The sequence below is a fragment of the Carlito syrichta genome, unplaced genomic scaffold, assembly GCF_000164805.1.
Source record: "Carlito syrichta isolate Samal-C Ts95f unplaced genomic scaffold, Tarsius_syrichta-2.0.1 Scaffold111480, whole genome shotgun sequence".
Taxonomy (NCBI): domain Eukaryota; kingdom Metazoa; phylum Chordata; class Mammalia; order Primates; family Tarsiidae; genus Carlito; species Carlito syrichta.
In genome coordinates, this window is record NW_007055576.1 from 188,434 (window position 1) to 215,996 (window position 27,563).

Sequence of the window (27,563 nt, forward strand, 5' to 3'; positions counted from 1 at the left end):
GGTTTTTAAAAAAATAACATGTAGCTTCATTTTGGGAGGATCTTTTTAATTTAGTTTTTAAGAAATTCACTTCTGGCAGCTTACTGTTTTGATGGGTCGGAAAATCTGAGGGCAGATTTAGAGGTTATTACAGAACACTTGTGGAAGGAATGTTTAACGCTTCCTCTCATATCTGAGGCATAGATGTGTATTATTGCTTTGCATTTATCCAGTGTCTCCGTTAACTAGTAGAAATGGCATATTACAAGGATTTTGTGTTCCTTGGATCCCTGGGTTGCCCAAAACCCTTTCTAGGGCTAAGTGGTCAAAACCATTTCCTCAGTAGTAGTCGGGTGTGCTGTGCCTCCTGGGCTGACATTTGAGCCTGTGGTGCCCAGGTGGCTTGGCACCCTTGTGCTGTTTCTTTACCATGATATACTGGGTGCTGAGGATGTATCGGTGTCCACAAGAGTGTCCTTCATGAACCAGCAAGTATTATTAATTTTATGAAGCCTCACCCTCCAAGGAGACATCTTTTGGACTTGTCCTTTGGTGAAATATCAAGTACACAGTAAGCACATGCTGCGAGCCCACATGGATGGCTGCCTCCAGGTATACTCTGCAGGACTGGGGCTGCTTGTCAAACTAAGCCAGCCCTTTCCCACAAGATGACATCCATCCTTGACAGGACAACAGACAGATGACTGTTTTCACACTCAGTATTTGGCAGGCATATTGTTTAAAGTGAATGACGTAAGTCTCAAAGCAACTAGCAGTATTTATTGCTAAGGATAAATTCAAGCTTTCGAGTGAAAATTGGAATTTTGGAAAACTTGTATCTGCCATGAACTTGATGGCTTCTTCCCGTAATTAAAGACTTCCATGGAGATCAGAGCTGACAATGAACTAAAGACTTCCAATGGAGATCAGAGCTGACAATGACGTGTTTCTTTTGTTGTTTGTAATGAATGTGTTGACATTGGGAATCTCTGTCTGAAGCTCACTGCACCCCTGTTTTCCAGATGATTAACACACATGTGGGTGAAAGACGCATTCAGAGTGCAGCAGAGACCAGTGGGTTTTATTGTGAGAAGTGAGATGCTGTTTCAGACTCAGTTACACCTGAGTTTTATGAAACTGCTGCTTGTCAGTTTCGGGGTAGTATCAGAGGACACGCACAGTTATGCAGGAAGTGCTAAAATACTCTGTTTCCTAGTGACGTATCTGTGGGAGGCAGGGCTTGTGTTCTGTGTTTTTGCCAGAATGGTATGGGAGTAGACTTTATGCAGAAGAACACATGGGAAAGTCCGCATGTCTTCTGCCAAGCTGGAGCTCTGCACAAGTATAAGGCAATGCCACATGACATGAATTTGTTTTCTTTTGGAAATAACATTATTTTTTCATTTTTAACAGTGTTAATGTGTAATGACTTTTTAAAAATACATATTTAAAAATTTGGAAATGTCAGTGGATATAGTTCACAGAAGCTCTTTTGAGCACAAACAGGTACTCAGCTTTTAAGAATAGGTGGGGTGTGGTGGCTCAAGCCTGTAATCCTGGCACTTTGGGAGGTGGAGGCAAGAGGATTGCCTGAGCCCAGGGTTCGAGACCAGCCTGGGCTACTTGACGAGACCTCATCTCTACAATAAATAAAACACTACCTGGATGTGGTGGCGCATGCCTGTGGTTCCAGCTACCTGGAAGACTGAGGCAGAAGAATCACCTGAGCCCAGCCAGCCGAGGCTGCGGTGGCCGTGAGAATGCCACTGCACTCCAGCCTGGACGACAGTGAGACTCCAAAAAAAAAGAATAAAGAGGTGTCTAGAGACCAGAAAGTTGGAGCGCTGCAGCTCAGGGACTGTGGAGGATAGCTTGTCCGGCTCCCAATCCTCACCATTCAAGGCTTTGTGAACACCATTGTTAAGAAATGCTGGCTAGCCGGGCTCGGTGGCTCAGCCTGTAAACCTGCACCTTGGGTGGCTGAGATGAGTGGATTGCCTGAGCCCGCGGGTTCGAGACCCGCCTGGGCAACTTGGCGAGACCTCATCTCTACAATAAAATTAAAATATCGTTGGACATGGTAGCGCGTGCCTGTAATTCCGGCTGCTCGGAAGGCTGAGGCGGAAGGATCGCCGGAGCCCAGCAGGTGGAGGCTGCAGTGGCTGGGAGCAGCCACAACACTCCAGTCTGGGCGACAGAGTGAGACTCCGACTCAAAAAAAGAAAAAGAAATGCTGGCTTGCACCTAGGAGTCATCACATTGTCCTTACTTCTAATTGGTAGGAAGTGGTTTTCAGCTGAGAAAAAAATGTGTGCTTAGAAATGTAGGAAGATAATTTTAGAGTCAGGACATTCAGTGTTCACCCACAGTTCACGTCCCAGGTTTGAAGGATCCACCTTTTTCTTTCTTTCTGAGGAAAATTGTTACTGATGTGCCATGGTTGCAGTTTCAGGACCACATTCCCCATGGATGTGCTATGAAAGAGGGTAGAGTTGCACATGAATTCCAACTCCTGTTTGGTTGGTTGGTTTCTACTTGTGCCTTGGTGTAGTATGTTTTGATTTTACTTTTCCCTTGCTTTACATTTGTTTTTATTTCACAGGCTAACTGAAATTTTATATTAGATTTCCTGTGTTGAGATTATGAGAAAAAGATTGGGCTTGGTGGCTCAGCCCGTAATCCCAGCACTTTGAGAGGCCGAGGCGAGTGGATTGCCTGAGCCCACAGGTTTGAGACCCATCCAGGCAACTTGGTGAGACCTTGTCTCTGCAATAAATCAAAAATTAGCCAGGCATGATAGCACGTGCCTGTAGTTCTGGCTACTTGGAAGGCTGAGGCAGAAGGATCGCCGGAGCCCAGCAGGTCAAGGCTGTGGTGGCCGGGAGCTTGCCACCGCACTCCAGTCTGGGCGACAGAGTGAGACTCCAACTCAAAAAAAAGAGAGAGATTATGAGAAAATATCAATTTTCCAAATATAAAATGATCTGATCTATACTGAATGTGTCCTTTATCTCATCCTACTTAACAGAAATAATTACATTATTTTCTCACTATTCAGAATACAAATCTGTCTAGAAACATGTTTATTTCTCAGATTAACATAAATTGAGTTCTTAAAAATGATTTTTCATTCCTGAGAACATCTTCATTTATTTGCTTTTATAAATGCTCAGTGTTATGAAATATGAGTTTATTGTCAGTGTTTTCTGAACTCTTAGAGCAGTCATTTGAGATAGGCTTACCACATTTGAAGAGATTGTGACCATGGCGGTGTCATTTGGTTGATGAGAGGGAATGCTGAAGCTAAGTGGTCACTGTCTCGTTAAAAGATGAGTCTGAATGTTTGTGCCTTTGTTCTGAGGTCACCAGGGAGAACACAGTTAGAGGGGCAGGCATTTGGAGTGAGACTAAGGAGGAGGTAAGAGGTGAGCTCAGTTCAGGAGAGTAGGCTGGGGGCAAAAGATGCTAGAAGGTGAGTGTTCCAGACCTAGCTAGAAACAAAGGCCTGGCTCATGAGCAGCTGACTGTGTCAGTGTGGCTATTTGAAAGGGGATATACAAGGAGTTTTTTGTTTGTTCATTTGTTTTTTTGTTGTTTTGGGTTTTTTTTGAGTTGGAGTCTCACTCTGTCACCCAGGCTGGAGTACAGTGGCCACTCCCGGCCACCGCAGCCTTGGCCTGCTGGGTTCCGGCGATCCTTCCGCCTCAGCCTTCCAAGTAGCTGGAACTACAGGCGCTCACAACCACGCCCGGCTGATTTTTTGATTTATTGTAGAGATGAGATCTCACCAAGCTGCCCAGGCGGGTCACGAACCTGCGGGCTCAGGCAATCCACTCACCTCAGCCTCCCAAGGCGCAGGATTACAGGCTGAGCCACCGAGCCCGGCTATTTTGTTTGTTTTTTAATCAGAGTCTCACTCTGTTGCCCAGACTGGAGTGCAGTGGCATGCTCACAGCCACCGCAGCCTCGACTTGCTGGACTCAGGTAATCCTTCAGCTTCAGCCTTCCAAGTAGCTGGAACCACAGGCATGTACCACCATGCCCAGCTAATTTTTTCATTTATTGTAGGGACGAGGTCTTGCCAAGTTGACATGGCTGATCTCAAATCCCTGGGCTCAAGCAGTCCTCTCGCCACCACACGCAGTTTTAGAAATGGTTTTAAAATACACAGAGGTGAACTGTATCACGATGTTAGGCATCATAAACAGTAGTCTTCTAATTTTTTCTTAATAAATGATATAGCTACAATACTAAGAATTTCAAGTAAGTACATCTATGTGTACTTTTTTTTTTTGTTTGAGAATTCTCTTTGCCCCCAGCCTACTTCCTGAACTGAGCCCACCTCTTACCTCCTCCTTAGCCTCACTCCAACTGCCTGCCCTTCTAACTGTGGTATCCCTGTGACCTCAGGACAAAGGAACAAAAAAATTTTTTTGTTGCTCAGCCTTTTCACTTTTGTTGGTGTTTCTCTGTTCTGTGTTGGGTTTTATTGAGCTGGTCCATCTTAGAAGTCAGCTCACAGTGGGCAAGAAACTGAACCCTGGTGACTCATCTCTGAGTCCTGGACTAGCTACATGTCTGCCTGGTTCCCTAGGCTAACCCAAGACCCTCTTTCCTGGGCTGTGCTGTCTGGTACTTTTCCACGGAGGATGTTCATAGTACCTGCTGTACTTTCAACGTCCTCGAGGAAACAGAAGTGACCGCCTATGTGCTTGCTTCTAACTCCCCCGCCCCTCTTAGTAGGTCACATCATGCTATTCAAATAAGAAAGGACTTGGGAAGTTTGGTGCCTGTTTGTTGTTGTTATTGATATGTGAATTAAGATTGTAACATACTTTTAACTTTACTTTTAGGAGCTTACTCCATGGGAACAGTGTCTAGTTAATCTGAGTTGTTGAAAATACGAATCCTGTTACTTGTGAACAGTGACGGACAACAGCAGTGTTGTGAGGCCTGGCTGTCTACTTGGACCAAGAGCTCTCTCAGCCAGAGCTTTTTATTGTAGTTAGAAATTCCAGGGAAGTGTACAAGCTTTCAGTGAGAGCAGGTAAGTATCAATGCTGTTATACAGTACCAGCAATGTTCTAACTTAATACACTTGTATTTTGTATGTCTAGGGTGGCATTATTTGAAAAGAAACTCATATAATGTAGTATTCATATTTATTTGAAATACAGTTGGTCCTTTGTAACAGGGATTTAAGAACTCTGCATCCGCCCAACTGCAGATCAGAAAATATGTGGGCCAGTGAAATATGAATGATATATATCTTAAAGAAACAATACAATGTAACAACTGTTTATATAATATTTGCATTCTGTTGTATGCTTATAATTAATCTAGAGATGACTTAAAGTATGTAAGAGATTGCATAGATTATATGTAAATAGTATACCATTTTATAGAAGGGACTTGAGCATCTGTGGATTTTGGCATCCGGGAGGAGTCCTGGGCCCCATCCCCCATGGATCTCAAGGGATTGCTATATTCTAAACTTTAGCCTAAGGTTTTTAGGTAAGTGTTTAACCATCTGTTACGGTTTTGATTCCAGGTGCTTATTTTTGCACTGGTTATTTTATTAGTGCTTATGCATAGACCTTGTATATTCTCTTTGATGAGGACTAAATTTTGCTGAAAAGAACTCTCTTTGCAGAAGGTTGTCTGTCATCAAGGGGGCACCTTTCTTTCCTTGGCCCTGCTTGGGCCTCACAGGGTCCCATGGGGAGGGACTGCAGACCATATGCCCTTCTGGGTTGAAGGCTGACGTGATCCCCTCAAATTGTATGAGAACTAAGACTTGAAGATGGCTCTCAAGTTTGTTGTAAATTTGTTGGTTTGCACAAGCAGAATAACTTTTCCTAAAAGTAAAATTTCTTTCAAGAATGAATAGACCACTTCACTTGATGTGACTGAAAAACTGCCGTGCTACATGTATTTATATGGAGCATCTGCTTTTTACGCACTTCCTCACACTTAAGACCCACGGCCCCTTGAGGTCAGCATTGCCTCCTGGGTAAGAGCAGTCCACGTGGTGTGCCCAGATCTACCTGGCTGGCAGGGGAAGCCCCTTCTTGTCGACCACTGTGGTGCTAGCTCATGGAGTTCTGCTATGTGCTCCAGGCGGCCTCAAGAGCTGTCGCTCTGAGGGAGTAACTGTTGGTACCTGATTTAGCTTAGTGGTGTCCCTTAACTGTAACCCTAACCACCTCAGGTGACCAAAGGACTGATGTGGTCCTTGCCTCTGTGGCTGACCTGCAGTGTGTGGCCGGGCATGCAGGGTGCAGAGACCTCTGTCAGGCGGCATCTGTAACTGGACAGGAACTGTAAAGTGACGACACTTGGAGGGAAGCAAGGAAAAACAAGATTGCAGGTGATTTTAAATGTTGTGTATTTTGTATTTTTCAGGTTTTCCTTTGTACCCGTTCTTCCCCTAGAATGGAATATGGCATAAAGTCAGAGTCATCATCAGCATTTAAATGTGATTGAAGCCTGAACAGCTTGAAAGGGAATTTTCAAGGTAGATACCATCTTGTTCAAGTTTTGTCATTTCCTTTAGTAACCTATTAGAAGGTAAGAAGAGTAGAGAAAGGCTGTTGCCTAGGCCAGTCTTTCCCAAGGATCCCAGTTATCTGTTGCTGCTGACACTGTCTCCAGCACTCAGTGGATGACAACAAGGTCCCTTTCATGTCTCACCACCTTGTAGGTCAGGAATCCTCTCACTTGTGACCATGAGGGTCACTTGACACTCTGCCATCAGCAGGGCTGGTGTGGAGGGTCCAAGATGGGGCCCCTCCTAGCCTGGTCCTGGGCTGGGTGGGCAGGCTGAAAGCCAGGAGTCAGTTGGACCCTCCCCTCTCCACGTGGTTTCTCCAACAAGGTGCTCAGCAGCCCAGGGCTCCAGACTCCAAAGTCCAGAGTAGATGTGCAGGCCTGGACCAAGCTGGCATAGCATCTCGGTCACTGAGTTCCAAGCTGCCACACCCTGTGTCTATCACCCCCAGTGTTTTCTTCATGTCCTTAGACTGCTGTGCTGTTAATTGCTTAAAATTTTTCCTACTATTTGTCTTGTGAAGCCTTGTTCTAAGCAGTTAAATGGCAGAGTTACACAGCTAATGTCCTAGCTGTTTTCTTGCTAATCATTAGCCATAGCACTCTCAACATTTTCTCCATGAATCATTTGAGTCCTCCCACGTAGCTCACTTCAGGAGATGCTAGTCTGCAGGCCTTGCTCAAGGGCAGCCCCATCCTTGAGAGTCAGTCTGGGTCATCCCTGCCTGTGTCTGTGCATGGAGCGCATGTTTGGGGCTTGTGTGTTGCTTGTGATATGATTACATTTTGTCAGTAGGTATGGAGGAGAAAAGTGATGCGAGCACCGAGGAAGCTCCCAAGGCCATCAAGCCCACAAGTAAAGAGTTCAGGAAAACATGGGGTTTCCGAAGAACCACCATTGCCAAGCGCGAGGGCGCAGGGGACGCGGAGGCCGACCCTCTGGAGCGGCCACCGCAGCAGCAGCTTGGCCTGTCTCTGCGGCGTAGCGGGCGGCAGCCGAAGCGCACCGAGCGTGTGCAGGAGTTTCTCACCACGGTCCGACGCCGGGGGAGGAGGAGCGCGCCTGTCTCCCTGGAGGATTCCAGCGAGCCAACGTCTTGTCCAGTCACAGATGCTGAGACTGCCTCAGAAGGGAGTGTGGAGAGCACTTCCGAGATGAGGAGTGGTCCCAAGGCTGCTTCTGCAAGTATGAAGGAACGACCAGCCTCTTCTGAAAAGGCCAAGGGAGGTGATGACGAGGACGACACCTCTGACAGTGACAGTGATGGCCTGACCTTGAAAGAACTTCAGAATCGCCTTCGGAGAAAGCGGGAGCAGGAGCCCCCCGAGAGGCCCCTGAGAAGTGTCCAGAATCGCCTGCGGAAGAAGCGCCGGGAGGAGGACCCCACAGACACTGTGGGCATTGAGACTGGCAGCGCTGTTGAGAGTGCCCTGCCCAGCAAACCAGAGCCCGAGAAGGATTCCGGGGCTGCAGTACAGACTGGGAAGGATGACAGAGAGAATGCGCTGGAGGGGAGGGCAGCTCCTGGGATCAAAGATGAGGAGCCCCGAGGCTCAGGCAGGCCTAAGCCTGAGTGTGAGGTTTACGACCCCAATGCTCTGTACTGCATATGCCGCCAGCCTCACAACAACAGGTGGGTTGCGGGGGTGCCCGCCTCGGGGGCTCTGCCAAGCAGTCCCAGAAATCCAAGGGGTCTAAAGAGTTAGAAAGCTAGCCGGACTTGGTGGCTCAGCCTGTAATCCCGTGCTTTGGGAGGCTGAGGTGAGTGAATTGCCTGATCCCACGGGTTCAAGACCCACCTGGGCAACTTGGCGAGACCTCATCTCTACCATAAGTCAAAAATTAGCCAGGCATGGTAGCACGCACCTTAGTTCCAGCTACTTGGAAGGCTGAGGCGGAAGGATCGCCGGAGCCCAGCAGGTCGAGGCTGCGATGGCCGGGAGCGGCCACTGCACTCCAGTCTGGGCAACGGAGTGAGACTCAAACGCAAAAAAAAAAAAAGGAGTTAGAAAGCCAGATGGAATGAGCCATCTGTTATGAGCAAGTGGTCATTAAAAAAGAAAGCCAAGGAACAGGTCAGGGCTGCCCAGGCTTCCTCTCCGTTCTGGTAGCCACAGGCCACATGTAGTCCTGCCTCAGTGTGTGGACTGTGTGGACTGTGTGCAGCCATTGGCTCCTGTGCCACCAGTGCAGAGGAGGTCTCCTTCACATTGAGACCTATCCGTGCACCGCTCCAGTCAGTTCCTTAGGAGACTTAGTGGAAGGGCTGTGTGCAGACGATGCTTGGCCCCCAGTATGGACATGTAGACAACTTCGAGCTTTTCTAGGAGTGGATGTCAGGGAGCCTGGGTGGAATTCAGGTTACTGGTGAGTCTGGGTGGGATGCCTTAAAGCCTGAGGCTCACTCTTAAAAGGTTCTAGTCTCAGAAACAATGGAGCAAGTGTGGTTGAATGTTAGTAAAATTGAGAGAAGAGCATATGGGTATTCTAGCTGTTTCTAGAACGGACTTTAAAACCCTTCTGACTTACTAATGCTGAGAAGTGAGAGTTGGCCACTCCCCGGTCCTGATGTCTAGTTACTTTGTGACTTCAGGTTTATGATTTGCTGTGATCGCTGTGAAGAATGGTTTCACGGCGACTGTGTGGGCATTTCTGAGGCTCGAGGGAGGCTCTTGGAGAGGAATGGGGAAGATTACATCTGCCCGAACTGCACCATCCTGCAAGTGCAGGACGAGACTAACTCAGAGGCCGCCGATCAGCAGGAGCCTATGTTTAGACCTGGAGATGCTGACGGCACAGATTTCACAAGCATAGGGACAGTGGAACAGAAAAGCAGCGAAGACCAGGGGATCAAGGGGAGAATTGAGAAGGCTGCGAACCCCAGCAGCAAGAAGAAGCTTAAGATCTTTCAGCCTGTGAGTATGCGTCCCCAAGGCGAGCATGGGTCGGGCTGGTGGGGCTCAGACATGCTGCTGGTGACATCCTAGGCAGTGCTGTGCCCTGCTCCAGGCTCCACCGTCTGCACGAGGACTTTTTTTAAACCCTATCTCCTTCCTAGACTATTGTAGACTCAATTTTTTTTAAAACTAGGCTTTCTTTTGTACTCTCTATGTTACTTGTGTTGCATGGATATTTGCAGAACTGTTTTTGAGTCATTGCAGTACCCACACCTCCATCACCCAGCACCATCCAAGCTTCCTCAAGATGCTTATGGCAGCTTCTGGGGTGCTTGTGTTCTGCCTTGCAGCTGTGCTTGCTTGGCTTCCCCTTCTTACCTGGTCTCCACGCTCCTCTGGGGCACAGACTTTGATCAAGTTTCCACACCATCAGCTGCTGCTGCCGCCGCAAGAGCTGTCTCATGCTCAGCGAGTCTCCATTTCAGCTCCTGAGAGGGCAGGTGGCTCAGCAGGTCTTTAACTGGGCCTTCCTGGGGTCCCTGGCCTGGCCCTGACCTCTTGGCCTCCTGTCCTCCAGCAGGTGTTGAGTGTGCAGAAGGCTTTGAGATCACTGTGTTGGCTGTAGGGTGGAGTGTGGGAGACCTGGGCCCTTGAATGACCATGTTCTGGGGGTGAGAGGGACTCAGTGGAAATGCCATTTTCACAGTGAAGATCACACTTAGCTGGTAAGAAATTAATGGAAATGTTAAACTGATGGAAACAGTAATCAGTTACACGTCTCTATTGTTGATGTGTTTGACATAAGCTACATAAGCCTAAATTTGATTCTAAGTAAAACTTAGATTCTGTGGAGGAAAAGCAATTATGTTAAATGTTTAATTTGATAAATAGGTTTTTCTCAAATACCTTTGGGGAACATGCTCATGTGTATTTATTATAAGTCTTGACCATCAAAACGTGCTTTCGTCATTGTAAGCAGAAGCAGTCAGCTCTACTTCTTGTGGTGTGTCAGTATCCTGTTGTTGAATGACAAACTACCACAGATTTACCTGACACCAGCACACAGTCATAGCCTCAGGTCCACAAGTAGCCTCTGCTCAGGGACGTTCAAGACTGCAGTCAGGGTGTTGCTGGGACTGTGGTCTCATGAGGGGCTGGGTTGGGGAATGACTTCCTTCAGAAACTCTCACCTTGCTTAGCATATAAGGAATATCCCTTGCATTGTATGTGGCATGCTTATACGAAAGCAGTCTTCATTGTTCATCTGATATTGGCCTCTTTTGCTTCTGTTGGCAACCTTAGCCTCAGTCCTGGCCATGGTAGCTTTCTGAGAATGGCCCAGCTAACCTCAAAAGTATCAGAGGGGCCGGCCATCTCTCTTCCAGAAAGCCCTTCCCACCTTTTAAGGGTTTTCACCTGGTTAAGTCAGACCATTTTTGACTCAGCCATCCCATTTGGGACCTTGATTACATCTGCAAAATCCCTGAAGGTGGCTGTGCAGCAGAAGCTTAACTGTAGGTCTACATGCCTAGGGCCACCAGAGATGGCAGGGCAGATAGTTAAGATGGCAGTGCCTTCCCCAGGGGAAATAGACTCGTAGCTTGAATAAACAAAGGTAAAAGTTCATTCAAAGTAAAAATACTTCTAGTATTTCTCACTTGCAAACAGTGGCCTTGTTACCACAGAAAAGTGATTTTACACACTGCTCTAACTGCTGCAGTTGGCGAGGATGTTGCTTGATTCGCCTGTTTTATTCTGCAGGTTGTGGAGGCTCCTGGTGCCTCGAACTGTATTGGCCCAGGGTGCGCCAAGGTGGCGCAACCTGACTCAGTTTACTGCAGCAACGACTGTATTCTTAAGCATGCTGCAGTGACTATGAAATTTCTAAGTTCAGGTAAAGAACAAAAACCAAAGCCTAAAGAAAAGGTGAAGATGAAGCTAGACAAGCCCAGTCTTCTAAAGTGTAGTGTTCAGGTAAGTCGGCCAGGACTGGTCATTTGAACAGGGATGCCAAAAGTGTGTCCATGTGGTTTTTCATCTAGTGGTTTATATTGAAATGTAGAATGTAGAGGTGGCAGGTGTAGACATGATGCAGGTGGTCTCACCTTTACTCATGTCTTCTGTCCACCAGTTTTCTTTACCCATTATCAGGATTATTTAATATTAATGCAGTAAAGTACATGCGGGCACATGGCCACTGCTGGAAAAATGCGAGAATTCAGGACACAGTACAGTCTCGTGGGAAGAGGAGGCACCTGCCTACAGGCGTTTGTGCAGACAGCGGGTACCCAGGGCGGGCGAGATGGGGATCCTGGGCAAGGCCACGTGCTATGTTCAAGACCCAGTTCTGAAAACTGTCACGTTATGAAGCACCTTGTGATTTCGGAAGAATCCAGAGATTGAGATCCATGTCGCTGCATTATTATGTGTGTGACAGGCAGAGCATGTCTAGCGCTGCCTAGCGAGTTTCCTTAATAGTTTTCAAAAACTTGGTTGGCTTTTAAATGGCTAAATTGTTAGGGCTGACAATTGTGGATTATAAACTGCCAAAGAAACAGTCTCTCTGGTAGCTAAAGGGATGTATAGCACCACCCAACTGCCACCCCCTGCCCCCAGGTATCTCCCACTGCACTTGGTCCCGTCCCACCTTGGCCCCTTGGGTGTAGGCATAGCCTTGCACTGGCCTCTACTGTCTGTTTCCTGGCCACCTCGCTCCGACAGCTCATACTCTGTCTTCTTGACAGCCTCATACCCTAGCAGGAGTATAGATGATTCTGTTTCTGGGGCCTCCATGTTGCTTTAGTAGTTAGAATCCTCATATTACATGGGAAAACAAGACCCACTGTATATGCACATGCAGCAAACTGTTGCTGAGCAGACGCAACACACAAGTTGGGGTGGGTGGGAAGTGGTGGGATTGTGACCTGTAGTGCTGGTGAGATGGCGCGGAGGTGTAATTTCTGTCCTCGTAATGATTGGGCTTTACTGATTATCCAGGCAGGCATTAAAATCTCTTCTATGCACAAGAGACCAGCTCCAGAAAAAAAAGAAAACACAGTGAAGAAGGCGATGGTGGCGCCTTCTCGGAATGAAGCCCTTGGGAAGGAAGCAGCTTGTGAGAGCAGCACGCCATCATGGGCAAGCGACCACAATTACAATGCAGTTAAGCCAGAAAAGACTGCTGCTCCCTCGCCGTCACTGTTGTTTAAATGTATGTATCGTCTAGGGGCTGGCCTCCTGGATCCCTCCCGTTCTTTCTGGATAGCCTCTCTGGGCCTGTCCAGGACTAGGAGGTGCAGCTGTGTGTTCCTGCTGTGGTGAACACGGGCTGTGCCATCAGCCGGAAGCAAAGCCGATATCCGAGGTGCCTCCTGCCCCGTGTGTCCTTACCTAGTCTTTGGGGACTTCTGTCACTTTTCCACAAAGCTGTACAGATCTCACTGGTGAATGTTTTCACTCTGATAATTGAGTTCTTTAATCTCTATTTTCATTATCAGACTCTGGTAAGTATTTGCACTATCTTCATCAAAGTCTGATTGAATATACACTGCCCAGCACTCAAAGAGCATCATTGTTAAAATACCAGGTAGTTTTATTACTGCCCTATATAAAACTTATAGTTTTTCCATGTTAACAGCTTTCAGCACATAAAATCACTTCTTTTCTATGTTGTGGGAATTCTTTCTGCAAATTAATGTTGCATCTGATATGCAATTGAGGTATGATTTTTTTCAGGAGTTAAGTTTAGTTTTGACTGGACAGACAGGAACCTTTTCATGTCCAGTCCACACATAACACACTCACGGAACACACATTCAGATCCTGAAGACCATGCACTGCTACTCCACAGATCCCATGGGAAGTGAGTGTGATGCACTTCCTCTGAGCACTCCCTCATTCCTGTATGTGTTGGGCATGGTGTTCTCCGCAGGGCTGCTTCCTGACTCTCCTGATGTTTAGATGGTCAGAGGTCACACCGAGCTTCAGAGTTCAAGCTAATGACCTGGGAATATTACAGAGAGATCTTTGAAGCTGAGCTCAGATCATGCAACTTGAAACTGTTTATTCTTGTGTCTCAGCCTAGTATGCCAAAGTTAAGTGTTAGAAATTTAAATTAAACCCGTAGGGCACAACTTATACTCCTATTTATGCTGTCAGTTTATAGTGCATTTTGTGCTTTTTTTAAAAACAAAAAACAGGTTAAATAGTCAAGTCAGAGACTGTAGAAATGCGCCGTTTTCCTTTTAGTTGGCCTTTTCGCAAATCACCCAGGTGCTAGATCTGGTGTGGTTACAAATGTATGCACTCTTTGATCATGTGAATGACCCAAGACCTAGGAAGTGGAGACACAAGTAAATGAGTTGCCCAGTTGCTGCAGTGTAATGGATCTCAATACTCCATAGATTGTTAGAGCTAGGAATTTTATGCTAGCAAATAACATGTCTCCGGTGTTTCATCAAACCGTAGCACTCCACAAGTTAGCACTTTTACAGAGCTAAGATCATACAACTAACCTCACCTGTGTTTGAGGGGCAGGGTACATTAATACTATCCTGCGGTGCCCTAAGCTGCTAAAGGCACGTACAGTCAAGGGAAAGACTACCGAGGAGTCACCACAGTACAGATCACTGGGTGGTGATTTCAGGTTGACTAATTTCTGTGTGTGCCAACCAGAACTGGAAAGCTGCCTTGAGGCTCCCAGTGTGGAGTTGGGGAGTCCCTGTACACTGGGAGGCGGGAGGTTGGTGGGAAGATGGGAGGACGCCGGGCTCTGACCCCTGTAGTGTTATTTCCAGCCTCACTCACTCTGAGGGGAAGGGATGGGCGGGAAGCACAGGAGGTCCATGAGGAGGCGGGGTCTCTCAGAAGGGTTTTTCTTGGCGCTTTCTGCCTCTGCCCTCTATTACATGTCAGCACCTCACAAAGCTGACAGGCCCCGGGGATGGTAAGTTGGGACAGGAAGGACAGAAGTACCTGGTAGTGCCTGGTTAACCTCCCAGCACTTCTGCATCTCAGCATTAAAGTTGGCGGACATCCCCAGTTTACACGGGGCATGGATAGGGGTTGCATTCTGAACAAGTAGGTTCTGGTCATTTTCTGTTATCCCAGAAATGCATCTTCCCAAAAGGTGACTGGGAGAGAGTTAAGGGCATTGGTGAGAGCAGCTGCCGTGTCTCTGCCTCTCCCAGACACCTCTGCACCTTTGCGGGCCCTGACTGGATGCTGGCCCTGCTTCCTGGCTGGCTCCAGAGCATGTTTTCTAGTGGGGGTGGGACTTGGAGTGATGCTGATGCTGGGTCTGTTCCAGTGGGTTTTCTTGGGAGCTGACCCATGCTCGCCTCTCTGCTGGCTGTGAAGACTGGCAGGGTGGAGCTGCTGGTGCTCCCGGTACCTCCTGTCCTCCTACCTGTCCTTCCCAGGGCACTCAGGCCAACCTGGGGGCTCCGACCTGCCAGGCAAGGCCTGACTGCATGGACACTCTGCTGCCCAAAGGAGGGGTCGTGACCCGCTAAGGTACCCATAGACCCTTCACGTCCTCTGTGTGATTTGTCTTTAGGATTGCTGTACAGTTTCTCTAGCTTATGGAAGCAATTGGAATTTTTAATTGCTCCCAAAGATTATGTTTCTTTTGCATTTTTGTATTCTTACTGTCTCATTTTTTTCTATTTATTTCCAACTATTAGTTTACGTTCCTTTATTTTCAAGTCATGATGTCAGCTGTCTTTTTTTCTGAAATGTACCTGATTTCTTAGAATTTTGAAATGGAATTCTGGTATTTGTAGGCACAATTCCTAGTATTTTGGACTCCCTAATGGCTCATTAAGTTACTTAAAACACTGGAAATGTGAGCAGATTTTGACTGGAAAAAGATTTCTACAGTACATTTCATCTAGCCATTGGAATTAAAATAGAAAACCTTCCCACCGTGTAAGCCCAAGTCAAGATGCCTAGTGATGCATTTTGCTCAGGTAGAAGCATTTCCCTCCGTTCCCATGTGTGCCACAGTGTACAGGTGCTATGGCGAATTGGATCGAGGAGAACACAGATTTTCTCCAGGATGACACATGGTGTGGGCTCCATGGCACCTTTGCTGAAACCCTAAGAGGAACAAATTTCCAACAATAAAATCATTATGTGGGGGTTCTAGAACCAAGAAGGTTTATAGAAATTTAAAGCTTGGGTGGGAGGGGTCGGGGTGGGCTCTTCTGGTTCATGATGGCTTGAGCCATTTCTGTCTCATCCAGAGTTGTCTGTGGCAATAAAATGAGGTTGGGAGTAACCAGACACGCATCCAAATCAGTCTCCTACCAGTTAGCACTGGCAAGATCTGTACTAAACAAGCATGTAGCTTGACAGCTGCTTTTCATGTTACCCATATAGCTGAGATTTTCTTGGTGGTTAATAATGACATTCTTTTGGTATTTTAAACTGTTTCTTTTTAAAGACTTTTTTAAAATAGCCTACTATTCAGAAAATTATATCAAGAAAAGATTTCCCATCTCTATACTTGACCCTGCCAGGTGAGTTCCCCTCGACTGCCCTCTGCTCTGGAACTCAGCACTTTGGGGAGGTGGGGTGAAAGGTAGTAGGCATTTCCAGCAGCCCTGGGCCCACTGAGTTCACCAACTCTTCCAGTGGCCCTCACGTGACTTTGGAACTGTGCATCTAATCTTTAAAGATAGTGTTCCAGGAGGCCCCCTTGGCATTACTGGAGTCAGAGTGCTGAGGTCACCTGAAGATCCTGCTCTGTAATTCCTCCATTATGGTATACAGAGTCAGGCAGAGTGCAGAGGTCACCTCCGAAGATCCTGCTGTAATTCCTCCACAAATTTCAGGTATATCCCTATCAAGTTGTAGTCTGGGACTTTTTTCCAGTTACACATCAACATGCACATAGTTAAATTCTTAGCTTGTATAAATGAGAGTAGTAAAACTTAAAAGATTGATGAGAACTTGTGCTACTTTGATTTAAATGAAGGTTGGGGTAACTTTGATTTGCCACAAACCTGGAAGAGTCCGGCAAGAAGATCGTCAGGTAACTAACTGGCTGCACACTCCTGACCTGTGTTCCACACGGTGCTGTCAGCTGTGGGGCTTTATGCTGAGTATGACCCTTGGGACTGGGAGGACTACGAGGGAGGGCAAGTGAACTATTTTAACAGGCCCCTGTCGTGTTGGTCCAGACAGGCAACGATTTAGGCATAGATGAGGCTGATTAAGGTTTGCCAGCTTGAGTCACTGGTCTGAGAGCTCAGAAGAGCAACAGCCCCACTGCCAAGTGGGGCTCGCAGTCAGGCACACCTTGCCACATGGCTGGGCACTGCAGGATTGTGGTGAGGGGACACCCGTCTCTACAGCCTACAGCACGGCTCATCATAGTGGCTTGCACTGAGCTATACCTGACCAGTTCTCATATATTAGCAACCCAACACAATTCAGGTTTAAAATGCTATGTGAGACACACCAAGGAAAGCCGCCAGCCTCCAGATGTACAATTGCTTTTTTGCAAGTTTCCTGAGTTGCACACCTCTTCATTCACATGGAAGTAACTCAAATATGGACATAAAAATGAGCCTAAGAAGACTAGTCTAGAACAAGGAGGGACTGGGCTCTGCCAGAATGTTCTGGCTGCAGTGGTCATCCCCTCGAAGAGCATCGGTGGTGTCATCTGTGCCTTATTTAGTGTTAATGGGGAACTTATGTAACCACATATTTCCCTGATATGAAAGCAAATCAGTAACCTGATGTGCTGTTAAAAGGATGATCCGCCAGAAGACAATTTAAGTGTGGTGAGGGGAGCAGAAGCAGAGCCCTTGTCTTGCTGTTGTCTTGATTGTTACATCAGAAAAATACACTGGCGGGAAGAAGCAGCTGAGCTGGGAACTGCGTTGTACGTGTTCTCCTGTAAGCTGAAGATGGGGGTGTCGAGCAGAATCAGCTTCCCTGTAACCCAGTGATGGGACTTGGATACGAGGGTGGGAGGAGATTCCTGCACCAACCAAAGTTCCTAGCAGGTGCAGTCACTGTGCGAGCCTGTGCCCAGGCACGTCTTTCACCAGCTCCTTTGCCTGCGAGGAGACATCTACGTGTGGGGCCAGATGCAGGCGTCCATGGGCAGGTTGGCCCTGAGCAGACATGGTCTCGCGCTGTGGTTTAGTTCCTGTCCTGCACCTCCCACCCAGGTAGTTGCGGGTCCTGCAGAGAAGCGTACCTAGGTCCTGGTGAGGCCGGGTTTTCCTCCTGCTTGGCGCAGCCCTCTGGCGCCACCCAGTGGCCAGTGGCACTGTAGCGCCAGCCAACCTTGGGGAGATGGCCAGTTGGAGCAGCCTGCCGATTGTGTGCACGACCATCACCAGCTTTGCTCTGCAGTTGGCTGAAACCCACACTCCTTCCGTTGCAAGCTGATGGCCACACCCAAGCTGCCACTTCCTCTAGGACTGTGGCCTGGTCCCTGGGCAGCCTTTCCTCCTGCAGCCACGAGGGTGCAGGCCAGCCCCAAAGGCCACGCTTTACCTCCCATGAGAGACCACAGGTCGTGGGAGCCAGAGGAGGCAGCTCTGACCCGTGGAATGTTGCAGGGTGGGGAGGGCACCACTGGCCCTATGCAGACATTCTGCTCTGTGGTGCCCCCAAAACTCCACCCCTGCTGCCCTGAGGAGCACCACACGGGGAACCTTGTGTCCTGAAGGGTGATGCTGCCCTTATTCTAGAGTGGGGTTTCTCCTGGTGGTGGCAGAATTGGTGCATGCCCTTATCTCAGGCTACGTGTACCATGATATGGGTCAGAGTGAGTGTGACGGAATTTGCCTATTCAGTTTTAGCTTTACTCAAAAATGAGTTCTCTTTGTCACCGCCATCTCACAGCTGCTGATTCAAGTCCAGTACTAAACGTGCTGTTCCCACTCAGGGCAGGACAAGGGTATGCCAGCTATGGAGCAGTTGCCAGGCAGAACTTGGGGCATGTTTTAAACATTTCTTTTTAAAGTGGAGGGGCGTGTTGTGAGCTGCAGTCACCAGTCCTGGAGGCTTAAGTGCTTACCCGTCATTCGCTTGCCTGCCTGTGCCTGTTCACATGTGCTCAGAAGTGCAGATGAGGGATTGTGAAGGCAGAAGCAACCAGCTTCCTAAGTAGGAACCTGCTGGCTAGGGAGAGCTATCCCTACCTGTCTTGATAGGTCACCTCCATCTGTTGCCACTGTCTTGGACACGGGAGTTTTAACCCCATGTATCGGGAGTGTCCTAGAAATCATGTCTTTCTGGATTTTTTCCTGAATGAGAGAAAATCACACCCATCACGCCACTGGGATGATTGCTCTTAACATGAACTCGTATTCTAAAGCTTAGGGTTCAGAGAAGTAGGGTTGATGTTTTTGACGTTAGCACAGATTGTAGCCAGAAATGAGGCACATGTTAAGTGTCGTTGAAAATTTGTGTCAGGTTACATCACCAATGTCCTGTATGTGACATTCAGGGCATTTTTGTGGTTTCTAGATACACCTTATACCAGTTTTTTGGAGATACTTATATGTGAGATGTCCGGGTACTCTCCACACAGTTTGTGTACAGTGACTGAGCTGGTTTTGGTTTTCTGTGAACTGTGACAGGTTCCCTTGGGTTCCTCCTGGCCATGGGTGATCATACACCATGGGCCGGCGGGGTGTCCTTGTGCCCCTGTTCAGCAGCAGTCCTAACGTCAGCATCTGGGCCTTGCTGGGATGCCTACCCCCACTTCCTTGCCCCCCTCTCCTACCACTCATTTTAAGTAGCATGTACTGTGCCCATCCTTCAGGTTGGATGCTGCAGGCCTTGTGAGCTTTCAGACCCTGAGGTGGAGACTCAGGTGCATACACCTGATCTGATGAACCTACTTGGAAGGCACTGTCAAGGCAGAGGTTCCTGGACAGAAGTAGCTTTCTCTCTTTGTTCTTGTTTCCTGAGTCTTCAGAACTTGTTACTGCTTTATGGTGCACTTTAGTTTAAAACCAGCTCCCAAAGGAATAAAGTGTTTTGCGATAGACCGTGGGAAAGTGTGTGCCTAGGCAGTGCCCGCAGGGCCAGGGGCCTGTGAACAGACCCCCTTTGCGGGGGCAGGCAGGAGCCGTGGGGTCAGGAGAGCTCTGAGATGAAGTTACAGGCTTGGCCTTTTTAGTGAGCCACCATAAAAATGAATTCTTATTGTTACCACCACTCAGTGGCAGCTGACCCTAGCTAAGGACTAGCAAAGAACACGCAGAGTCTCTGAAGCTGGTCTCATGCTGTTGACATGAGTGCTGTGCTGATCTCAGGCTATGGAGTGCTCTTGCTGAGTCTGAATTGAGGCATTTTATTTACCCTGTAAAGCAGGACCGACTTGTACCCCCTAGGCATTTAGTGCTGTGTGACGAACTGGTAGGGGAAGGGCTGGCACCCTGCCCACATGACAGGGTGAACCACATGTGCAGCCAGGCCAGCCTCTGCAGGACTACTGGCCTCATATGCTGATGGGGCCTTAGCTCTTTCCTGAGCTTCCAAACGTCCGTTGCTTTTGGGGAGCAGTGACTAAGGAACATTCTAGTTTAATCCCTCAGCAGAACTGGGCTCTTGGGAGTATGTATTGAGTCCCCACTTAGGTGTCTAGGATCTGTGGCTGGTGACTGCATGGGCCTTCCCCCAGGGAGCATCCTCTCAGTTGGTGCCTTGTATACTTGGCCACCTGCCCCAGGCACTCCACCTCATCCCATCACCTAGATTCCTGCCTTGGCGTGTGGTTTGCCCAGACAAGCATGCTGTCTGCCTTGAGTTGTCCTTGGTTCAGCAGCAGTACTGGTCTTCTGTGCTGATAGTTTATAGGCCTGTAATGGGGTTGGGTCTTCACTAACATGGAGGGGATTTTGTGCATGCTGAGGATCTGTAACTTTTTGCTTGAACTTTTGACTATAATCTGTATTTGGATTTGTATCTCACCAGGTTAATTAATTAAATGGAAACTCCTAGGTTATAAGGGAGCATCTTGTGTTCTCAGCATCCCTGTGTTGCTTGTTTACCAGTTTTCTATCTTTTTATTAATGACATCATCTCCAGTGGACTTGTCTGGAGGGACAATGAAGTGTTGTGTGACTCCTGAGAAGTGGTGTATGGAATTCAAGTTTGCCCCCTCCCCCCCAAAATTGTACTTCCTAGTGAAAATGCTGTTCTAAATCTGCCCTTTTTTGATAATGTGAGATTTGTGCCTCAGTTGTAAAGCTTGGCTAGTGATTAAATCAAGCCTTGATCACTAGGGCTTGTTTATAGACGTACAGGGCTTAATGCAATAACACAGCAAAGCATTTTCCTTCTGAAATAAGGCAGGACCTGGCATGAATGCTGCTGGCAGCCCTTCGTGTCCCTCCTTTTCCTCTGATTTCTAGGATTTTGCGGCCCTCTCCTCTATACGTATCCTGGGCAGCAATGTTGGTGTGGCGAGTGAGCTTGGGGTGGTGTGACTGCGATGTTAGGCGACAGCCTTCCCTTACTCAGCACCTGCCTTCTCTTACAGCCACGAAGGAAGAGCGGAGGTCCGAGGAGAAAACAGTGGCAGCCACAGTGACCTCGAGGAAGACAGCCCTTCCAGGCTCCGGGGCGGGCACCCAGCCATTGCCCAGAAGTCTTGTTCCAAAGAAGCCTCCTTTTGCTAATGTGGCAGCAGCCAAGCCAGCCATTAAGAAGTCACCCGTGAATTTCAAAGGCTCCATCCCCAAGAGGCCGTGGCATTCAACCAGCCCCTCAGGTGGCGCATCTGCCAGACAGTCAGGACCCACAGGCATCGCCATGACAGCTGCTTCCAAGAAGCCACCCAGCTCTGCTGCTGCGGTTGGAGCTGCAAGGAAGCCCGTAGCAACTTCTGTCCCCTCAGCCACTCCCGCACCTGGACGCCTGGGGGCCACGAGCCCAGCCCCATCGCAGCCAAACTCACAAATTCGGCAAAATATAAGACGTTCCTTGAAAGAGATTTTGTGGAAAAGGTGGGCTCCTCTGCCTAGTTCTTGTCAGTTAAGTAGAGGGTCTTGTTAGTGTGGTGTGTTCATTGTAAAACTGCCCCACTGCCTGAAGTGGGACGCAGGCGGTGCAAGTGGCTCACGTCATTTCTTTCTTTGTTCTGTTCAGAGTCAATGACAGCGACGACTTAATCATGACAGAAAATGAAGTAGGGAAAATTGCCCTCCACATTGAGAAGGAGATGTTTAACCTGTTCCAGGTGACGGATAATCGCTACAAGAGCAAATACCGCAGCATCATGTTCAACCTCAAGGACCCTAAAAACCAGGTGTGTGCAGTTGTCATACTCGGGTGTCCTGAGCATGCAGGCCTTTGCTGGCTCGTTTCTCTTAGTGCAGTTTGCCAGTAGTAAACCTCTCTATGAAAGTTAAAGTCTTCAGTGCGCCCACATTGTAAGTGTGTATACATGGAGGCCCCCTCTCTTGCTTCCCTGGGTCCTGTTAGGAACTCACACACTTCCCCTGACATCTGTTTCCTATTTCACCAGATTAGGCTCTGTGATGTTTACAACTCTCCACATCACTGGCTCCAAAATGAAGCTCAGGGTCTTCATTTCAGGCTGTGGGTTGTCCGTGTTCTGGCTTTGGCAGACTCTTCTCCCTCGCCCACTTGTTATTCTTCCTTAGCTAACCAGCCTGAAGAGTCAGGCTTCTTAAGAGCCATAACTGGAACACCTTTCGGTTTCCACCAAATGGACAGGTGCTGCCCATGAGGTACAGAGTGGCCGTACTCTTGCCTTGTCATTCAGACAAACCCGGGCTGGAAAGGCTGATCCACCTCCCTGGCACGGCCCTCCTGCCTCCTGCTGTGGGCTCTCGGTCTTCTAGTGTTCTCTCCATTGGCTTCTGGACTCTCCCTGTTGCCTAGAATCAGGATTTTAAATACTGTGACTTAGCATCTCACAAAGCTAACCATCTCGAGCAGGAATGATCTGCTTTTATCCTCTCTCTGTACCTTTTACGTGGGTCCAAACTGTACACGTGATTTTGTGTTTCCTGAGGAGATGGTGCAGCATGCGCCTGAGATGAGCCGCATTAGTGCAGCATGGGCCTCGAACACTGCTGCTTGACCTCAGCATGGTTGTGTTCTGGGCCCTCACTTGTTCTCCATGGGGGTGGCCTGGCACAGACTCCCATGAAGCTGTTGGGAGTTAGACGAGGCCCCACCCCTACAGGACCTGGTGCAGGCTGTACGTGTGATTGCTAAGGTTCTCTGTTCTGTGACCAGGGAGCCTGGGCAATACTTCGAGTGCTGCTTGGTTTTTTTTTTTTCAGATCTCCAGATTAACAGATGTGCAAATATTTTTTGAATGAGTAAATGAAAGATGCTTGTTTACAGGGACTCTTCCATCGTGTTCTGCGTGAAGAAATCTCTTTGGCAAAACTGGTGAGAATGAAGCCGGAAGAACTCGTATCTAAAGAGCTCTCCACGTGGAAAGAGAGGCCTGCAAGACCCGTGAGTGTGGACAGGAGTGGCTGCCTGAGGCACTCGGGGCCTGCTTTCCAGAAGGCATTTCACAGACTGTTGGCATGAGTGGCGTATTCCTCCTGGAGAACAAGGTGTCCTTCCCATTTCAGGTGATGGAGTCCAGAGCAAAGCTGCACAGTGAGAGTAAGAAGATTGCCGTCAGGCAGGAGCCCGCCCCCGACATGGAGGACTCCCCGCCAGTGTCAGACTCAGATGTGAGCACTGAGGTCTTCTGTGTTCACCAGGGGTATACAGACATTTCTCCCACCTGCGGTCTTTTAGGAATCTTAATCTGTCAGATCAGACAGATGATTGTTATCCTTGGGGACTTGTGTTGAGCAGTCCCTTCTTCCCAGTGATGCTTTTCACATGTGCTGTGAATTGGAGATGGGTTTGGATGAGAATGAGCCTCACTGTCATGTCCTTCTGCTAACAGGAGCAGCAGGAGTCAGCACGCGCTGCCCCTGAGAAGAGCGTGGCGCCACCCCTGGATGTGTTCAGCAGCATGCTGAAGGACACCACTGGCCAGCACCGTGCGCACCTCTTTGACCTCAACTGTAGGATTTGCACAGGTGAGCACAACACTGGTCTGGAACTTGGGGAATTAAGTTTTTATTTGTGTGTAAACACACAAGAAAGGCTGGAGTGGTTTCCTGTAGTTTGCAAAGTTGGCCCCACCTTGGTAGCATGGTGATTTGACTTCTGTAAGATATGAGTGTGCTCTCGAACGTACCACCACCTTACAGTCTTTCCTCATATGCTTCAGGGCAGCTTCCATCATCAGAGGATGAACCGGCTCCGAAAAAGCAAAAACTGGTCACTTCTGCTAAGAAAGAAGACCTGAGACCCAGGCACGACAGCTCCCCGCCGTCTTCACTCCCAAACACAGCTGAGGAGGTGGCACCAGGAGCTCTGTCAGAGCATGCCTCTGGACCTGACCTGGGAAGCCCTCCTCATCCCTACGGGGAGGGAGCAAGTCTCCCGGGGCCTCCAGGAGATGGCCCTCCTGAGCCCTGTGTCCTGGAAGACCCTTTGCCCTGCCCGGTCTCCTGTGGGGGCGAGGTGGTCACCACTGTCACAGTGTCTGGCCGGGACCCCAGGACTGCTCCAGGCACTCTTTGCACAGCCTCGGCAGCCACCGCAGCCCGCCTGGACAGCACCCACACTGTAGAAAGCAAACAGGATGGGCCGAAGCCTGTGCCGCCCTCCACGGTAGTGCCCAAGTCCATCCTGGCGAAGCCATCATCTTCGCCTGACCCGAGGTACCTGTCTGCTTCACCGTCTTTGGGCATCAGGTGTGTGTTACAGGTGTGGTCCCCACAAGCCAAATATTTTCTCTTTTAGATTAACAAGAGGAAAGGAAATTGATGATTAAATCATTCAACTGAAATTTACCCAGAAACGCAACTTTATTTTAAAAAGGCCCCATTTTAGGATGCCTCATTTTGGAGGTATAGATCTTAAAAACTGAAATGTGAATGTTTGGTCATTGAGTTCTGTTGCCTATTTAATTTATTCTTCTTTTACCACAATGTCCACATCGTCACCATTAGTTAATTGGCAGGAGTAAACCACCACAACCTGTGGGAACACACTTTACTTTTCATATACAGTCTTTATACTTTTGAGATTCTCATCATGCAGAGATAGAGCCTGACATGACCTTTTATGTTTTGTTTTGCAGCATCTCAGAGTCACGATCCCCTCCGGAAGGAGACACCAGTCTGTTTTTATCTCGACTCAGCACCATTTGGAAAGGATTTATTAACATGCAAAGTGTCGCAAAATTTGTCACTAAGGCGTATCCTGTCTCTGGGTGTTTTGATTATCTCAGTGAGGTTAGAACCAAGAGTGTATATTTCTGTGTGAGAGACTTTATCAAAGTTTCTGCTTGGGTCATGTATGACACTCCTAGAACTGACAGTCTATATACAAAAGCACCCCTAATGGCAAAGTAGACATTCTGTGATGAGCTGGCAGACTGAGCAGCTTAGGCAGGGCCAGACATTGGAAGCAGAAGCCAGGTATCTCAAACTGCTTAGAGAGGGCATGTCCTGGACGTATGTGCACCCAACCGCCAGCATGACCAAGCAGACAGGACCTTAGGATGGAGCATATACAACCTCATGGCAGGGCTTTTATTTTGCAAAATTAACAAAGAACCAGAACTAGCATTTGTGACCTTAGTGCAAGGCAGCATCCTGGCTAATATCTGAACTGTTATTATGTGTGTGTACATAGAAGATAAAGACATGGGGCGGTTGTTCCTGAACATAGCCCTGTGGGACAGTGGGGGTGAGCCTCACACTGCCCTTGGGGGCCACTTGAGCCCTGGCAGGAGTTCACCAGGCCACACTTAATGCAGTTTTACCGTTTTCCTTGGAAGAGCTATAGTTTTCTTGAATCTTGGTAGTTTGATGCCTTGAAATTACTACATTAATCTCTTTGTGAATACTACAGTTTCACCAGTATTTACTCAAAGACCTTTTTGTTTAGGATTTGCCCGACACAATTCACATTGGTGGGAGGATTGCCCCGAAGACGGTTTGGGATTATGTCGGCAAACTCAAGTCTTCTGTGTCTAAGGTATATAGTATAACTCTGCAACGGTGGAAGAGTGTTTATTGAAACACATTCTTGTTTAAACCTCTCATGTTGATGGGCTAACACTTAATGTGTTAACCTACAATTCAATAGATATTTCCAGGTGGATGTTAAAAACTTACATAGCTCTATCAATATGTGAGGGTATATTTGAGTAATACAGTGATAGAAGCTTGTTTCTGACTAAACGTAATGATGTGTATATAGTTAAATTTTAGTAAGAAATGTATGAGCTTTGGTGGTTTTTTACGATTGAGGAGCAGAAGGTAGGATTTTGGGGTGAGCAGCCTCGGCCCTCGGCCTGGGCTTGTGAGTACCTTTGGTTTCCTGGGGTTCCCCGCAATTCAGCCACAGCCGTGTGCATCTGCAGTTTTCTTTGGGAGGGTCTGTAGTTCTCCATGTTTGTAGAAGGGCTCAGACCCTTTTATCTTGCTCAGCCCTCCCATGGGGTGGAGGCGCACCAACGGCCATCACGGATCACACAGCCAATTAATTCATCATGACTGCAGTCGCCATGCATGTAGTAAAAGCTGACTCTGTTGCAGACACTGCTAAGCTCTCATGGCACACGGATTATCTCACTGATCCAAGAGTTCTGAAAGTGTGGCTGTGAGTAAAAGGAATTTTAAAGGGTTTCCTATTGAAACCAAGATTTGAATCCGGTAATCTGGTGCTTGAGCCTGTATTTTCTTTATGAAAAATCAAAATCAAAATTGCTGAAGTCTCCATTTCAGATCATCCTTTCGAGGTTAAAGTACAAACCTTAAAGCAAATGGTTTCTCAGCGTACAGGTGAATGCCCACTCCTATCCTGTGTTTGCATTTCAGGAACTCTGTCTGATCCGCTTCCACCCAGCAACAGAAGAAGAGGAGGTGGCCTATATTTCTCTCTACTCCTATTTTAGCAGTCGTGGCCGTTTTGGTGTTGTAGCTAATAACAACAGGCACATCAAGGACCTCTACCTGATCCCACTGAGTGCCAAGGACCCTATTCCATCTAAACTCTTACCCTTTGAGGGACCAGGTAAGCTCCAACTTGCTGGGTGGTAGCTGGTCACATCTGCCATCTGCACGCTCCTCCCCACCACCATGGTCCCACCGAGTCTCCACAGTGTAGATGCCGTCTCCCCTAGGTCACGGCTTGTGGGAGCAGGCATTGGGCCCACAGGTGGAGCCACAGTTAGTGGTAGGCTTCCTCTCTTGGGGGTGGGACTGCGGTGCTAGAGTGCCCTTTTCATATCGTAAATTGAGTCAAGGCTCCTGGAGAGGGGAAGCACCCCCAGCACCTGGAGCCCAAGGGCCTCTGGAGAGGAAGGGTGGTAATGAGTCACACTCTGCCTTTTGGGGGATGCTGTCTCTTGACACTGAACACAGGAATGAGAGATGTCAGGGAGCAGCTTCTGAGGTCCCTTCGCTGTCAGGGATTAATTTGTAAGAGATACAAAAAATTATGGTGTAGAAAAATAGTTGTAGAAATAATTACTTTAAAATCTATGGCTCACGTTTTCATCTTTGCAAACTGCTTTGTGTTTGCTCATTCCTTAGAAAGTACTGTGTTTAAAGGATTATTTATATGTTAACCTAAAAAGTCCATGTTGTATTTGCCAAAGGTTTAGGGTGAGTCTGGGGGGGGGGCCTGGATTATTGGTGTCCAGCCAATAGTTGGACAGTCCCTCAGGAGACATCAATGTGGCTTCAGTTGGACAGTCCCTCAGGAGACGTCAGTGTGGCTTCAGTTAGGGACTTGGCATCAGATGCCTACCTTGAAGTGTCTTGTTGGCCATGATGTCCCCAGGGGATGGATGTTACTAAAAGCTGACACATGGCACACGTGAGAGATGTCCTGTAAAGTGCTTTGTTGAGGAAGTGGCAGCTGGCACCCCAAGCGCAAACGGGATCTGCCCAGACCTTGCACCTCTGTTTCTTGGTCCCTGTCACCAGGCCTTGGTGAGCACTTTTGCACAGCCATGTGGAGTGCACAGCACCCCATGCTCCACTAGAGATGCCCCTCAGCTAGCTGGGGTCCCATGGGCCATTCCAGATCCTGACTGG

General features: G+C 48.2%; 1 protein-coding gene across 1 annotated transcript; it reads left to right on the plus strand.

Moving 5' to 3' along the window:
- The first annotated feature begins 7,326 nt into the window (after positions 1 to 7,326).
- DIDO1 (death inducer-obliterator 1) lies at positions 7,327 to 26,561 on the plus strand. Its single transcript, XM_008069571.1, has 13 exons — positions 7,327 to 8,162; positions 9,123 to 9,444; positions 11,188 to 11,400; positions 12,424 to 12,637; positions 20,942 to 21,407; positions 21,550 to 21,709; positions 22,780 to 22,896; positions 23,019 to 23,123; positions 23,345 to 23,480; positions 23,675 to 24,203; positions 24,593 to 24,746; positions 25,405 to 25,494; positions 26,340 to 26,561. The coding sequence occupies exons 1-13, from the start codon at positions 7,327 to 7,329 to the stop codon at positions 26,559 to 26,561; spliced, it is 3,564 nt and encodes a 1,187-aa protein (XP_008067762.1).
- Positions 26,562 to 27,563: the final 1,002 nt, after the last annotated feature.

What these genes read in the sequence shown, in the direction of transcription:
- DIDO1 (XM_008069571.1), top strand. Translation starts at nt 7,327, where the DNA reads ATGGAGGAGAAAAGTGATGCGAGCACCGAGGAAGCTCCCAAGGCCATC. An exon ending in CGCCAGCCTCACAACAACAG is followed by an intron (nt 8,163 to 9,122) that starts GTGGGTTGCGGG and finishes TTGTGACTTCAG; the next exon opens with GTTTATGATTTGCTGTGATC. An exon ending in GTTTTGATTATCTCAGTGAG is followed by an intron (nt 24,747 to 25,404) that starts GTTAGAACCAAG and finishes CTTTTTGTTTAG; the next exon opens with GATTTGCCCGACACAATTCA.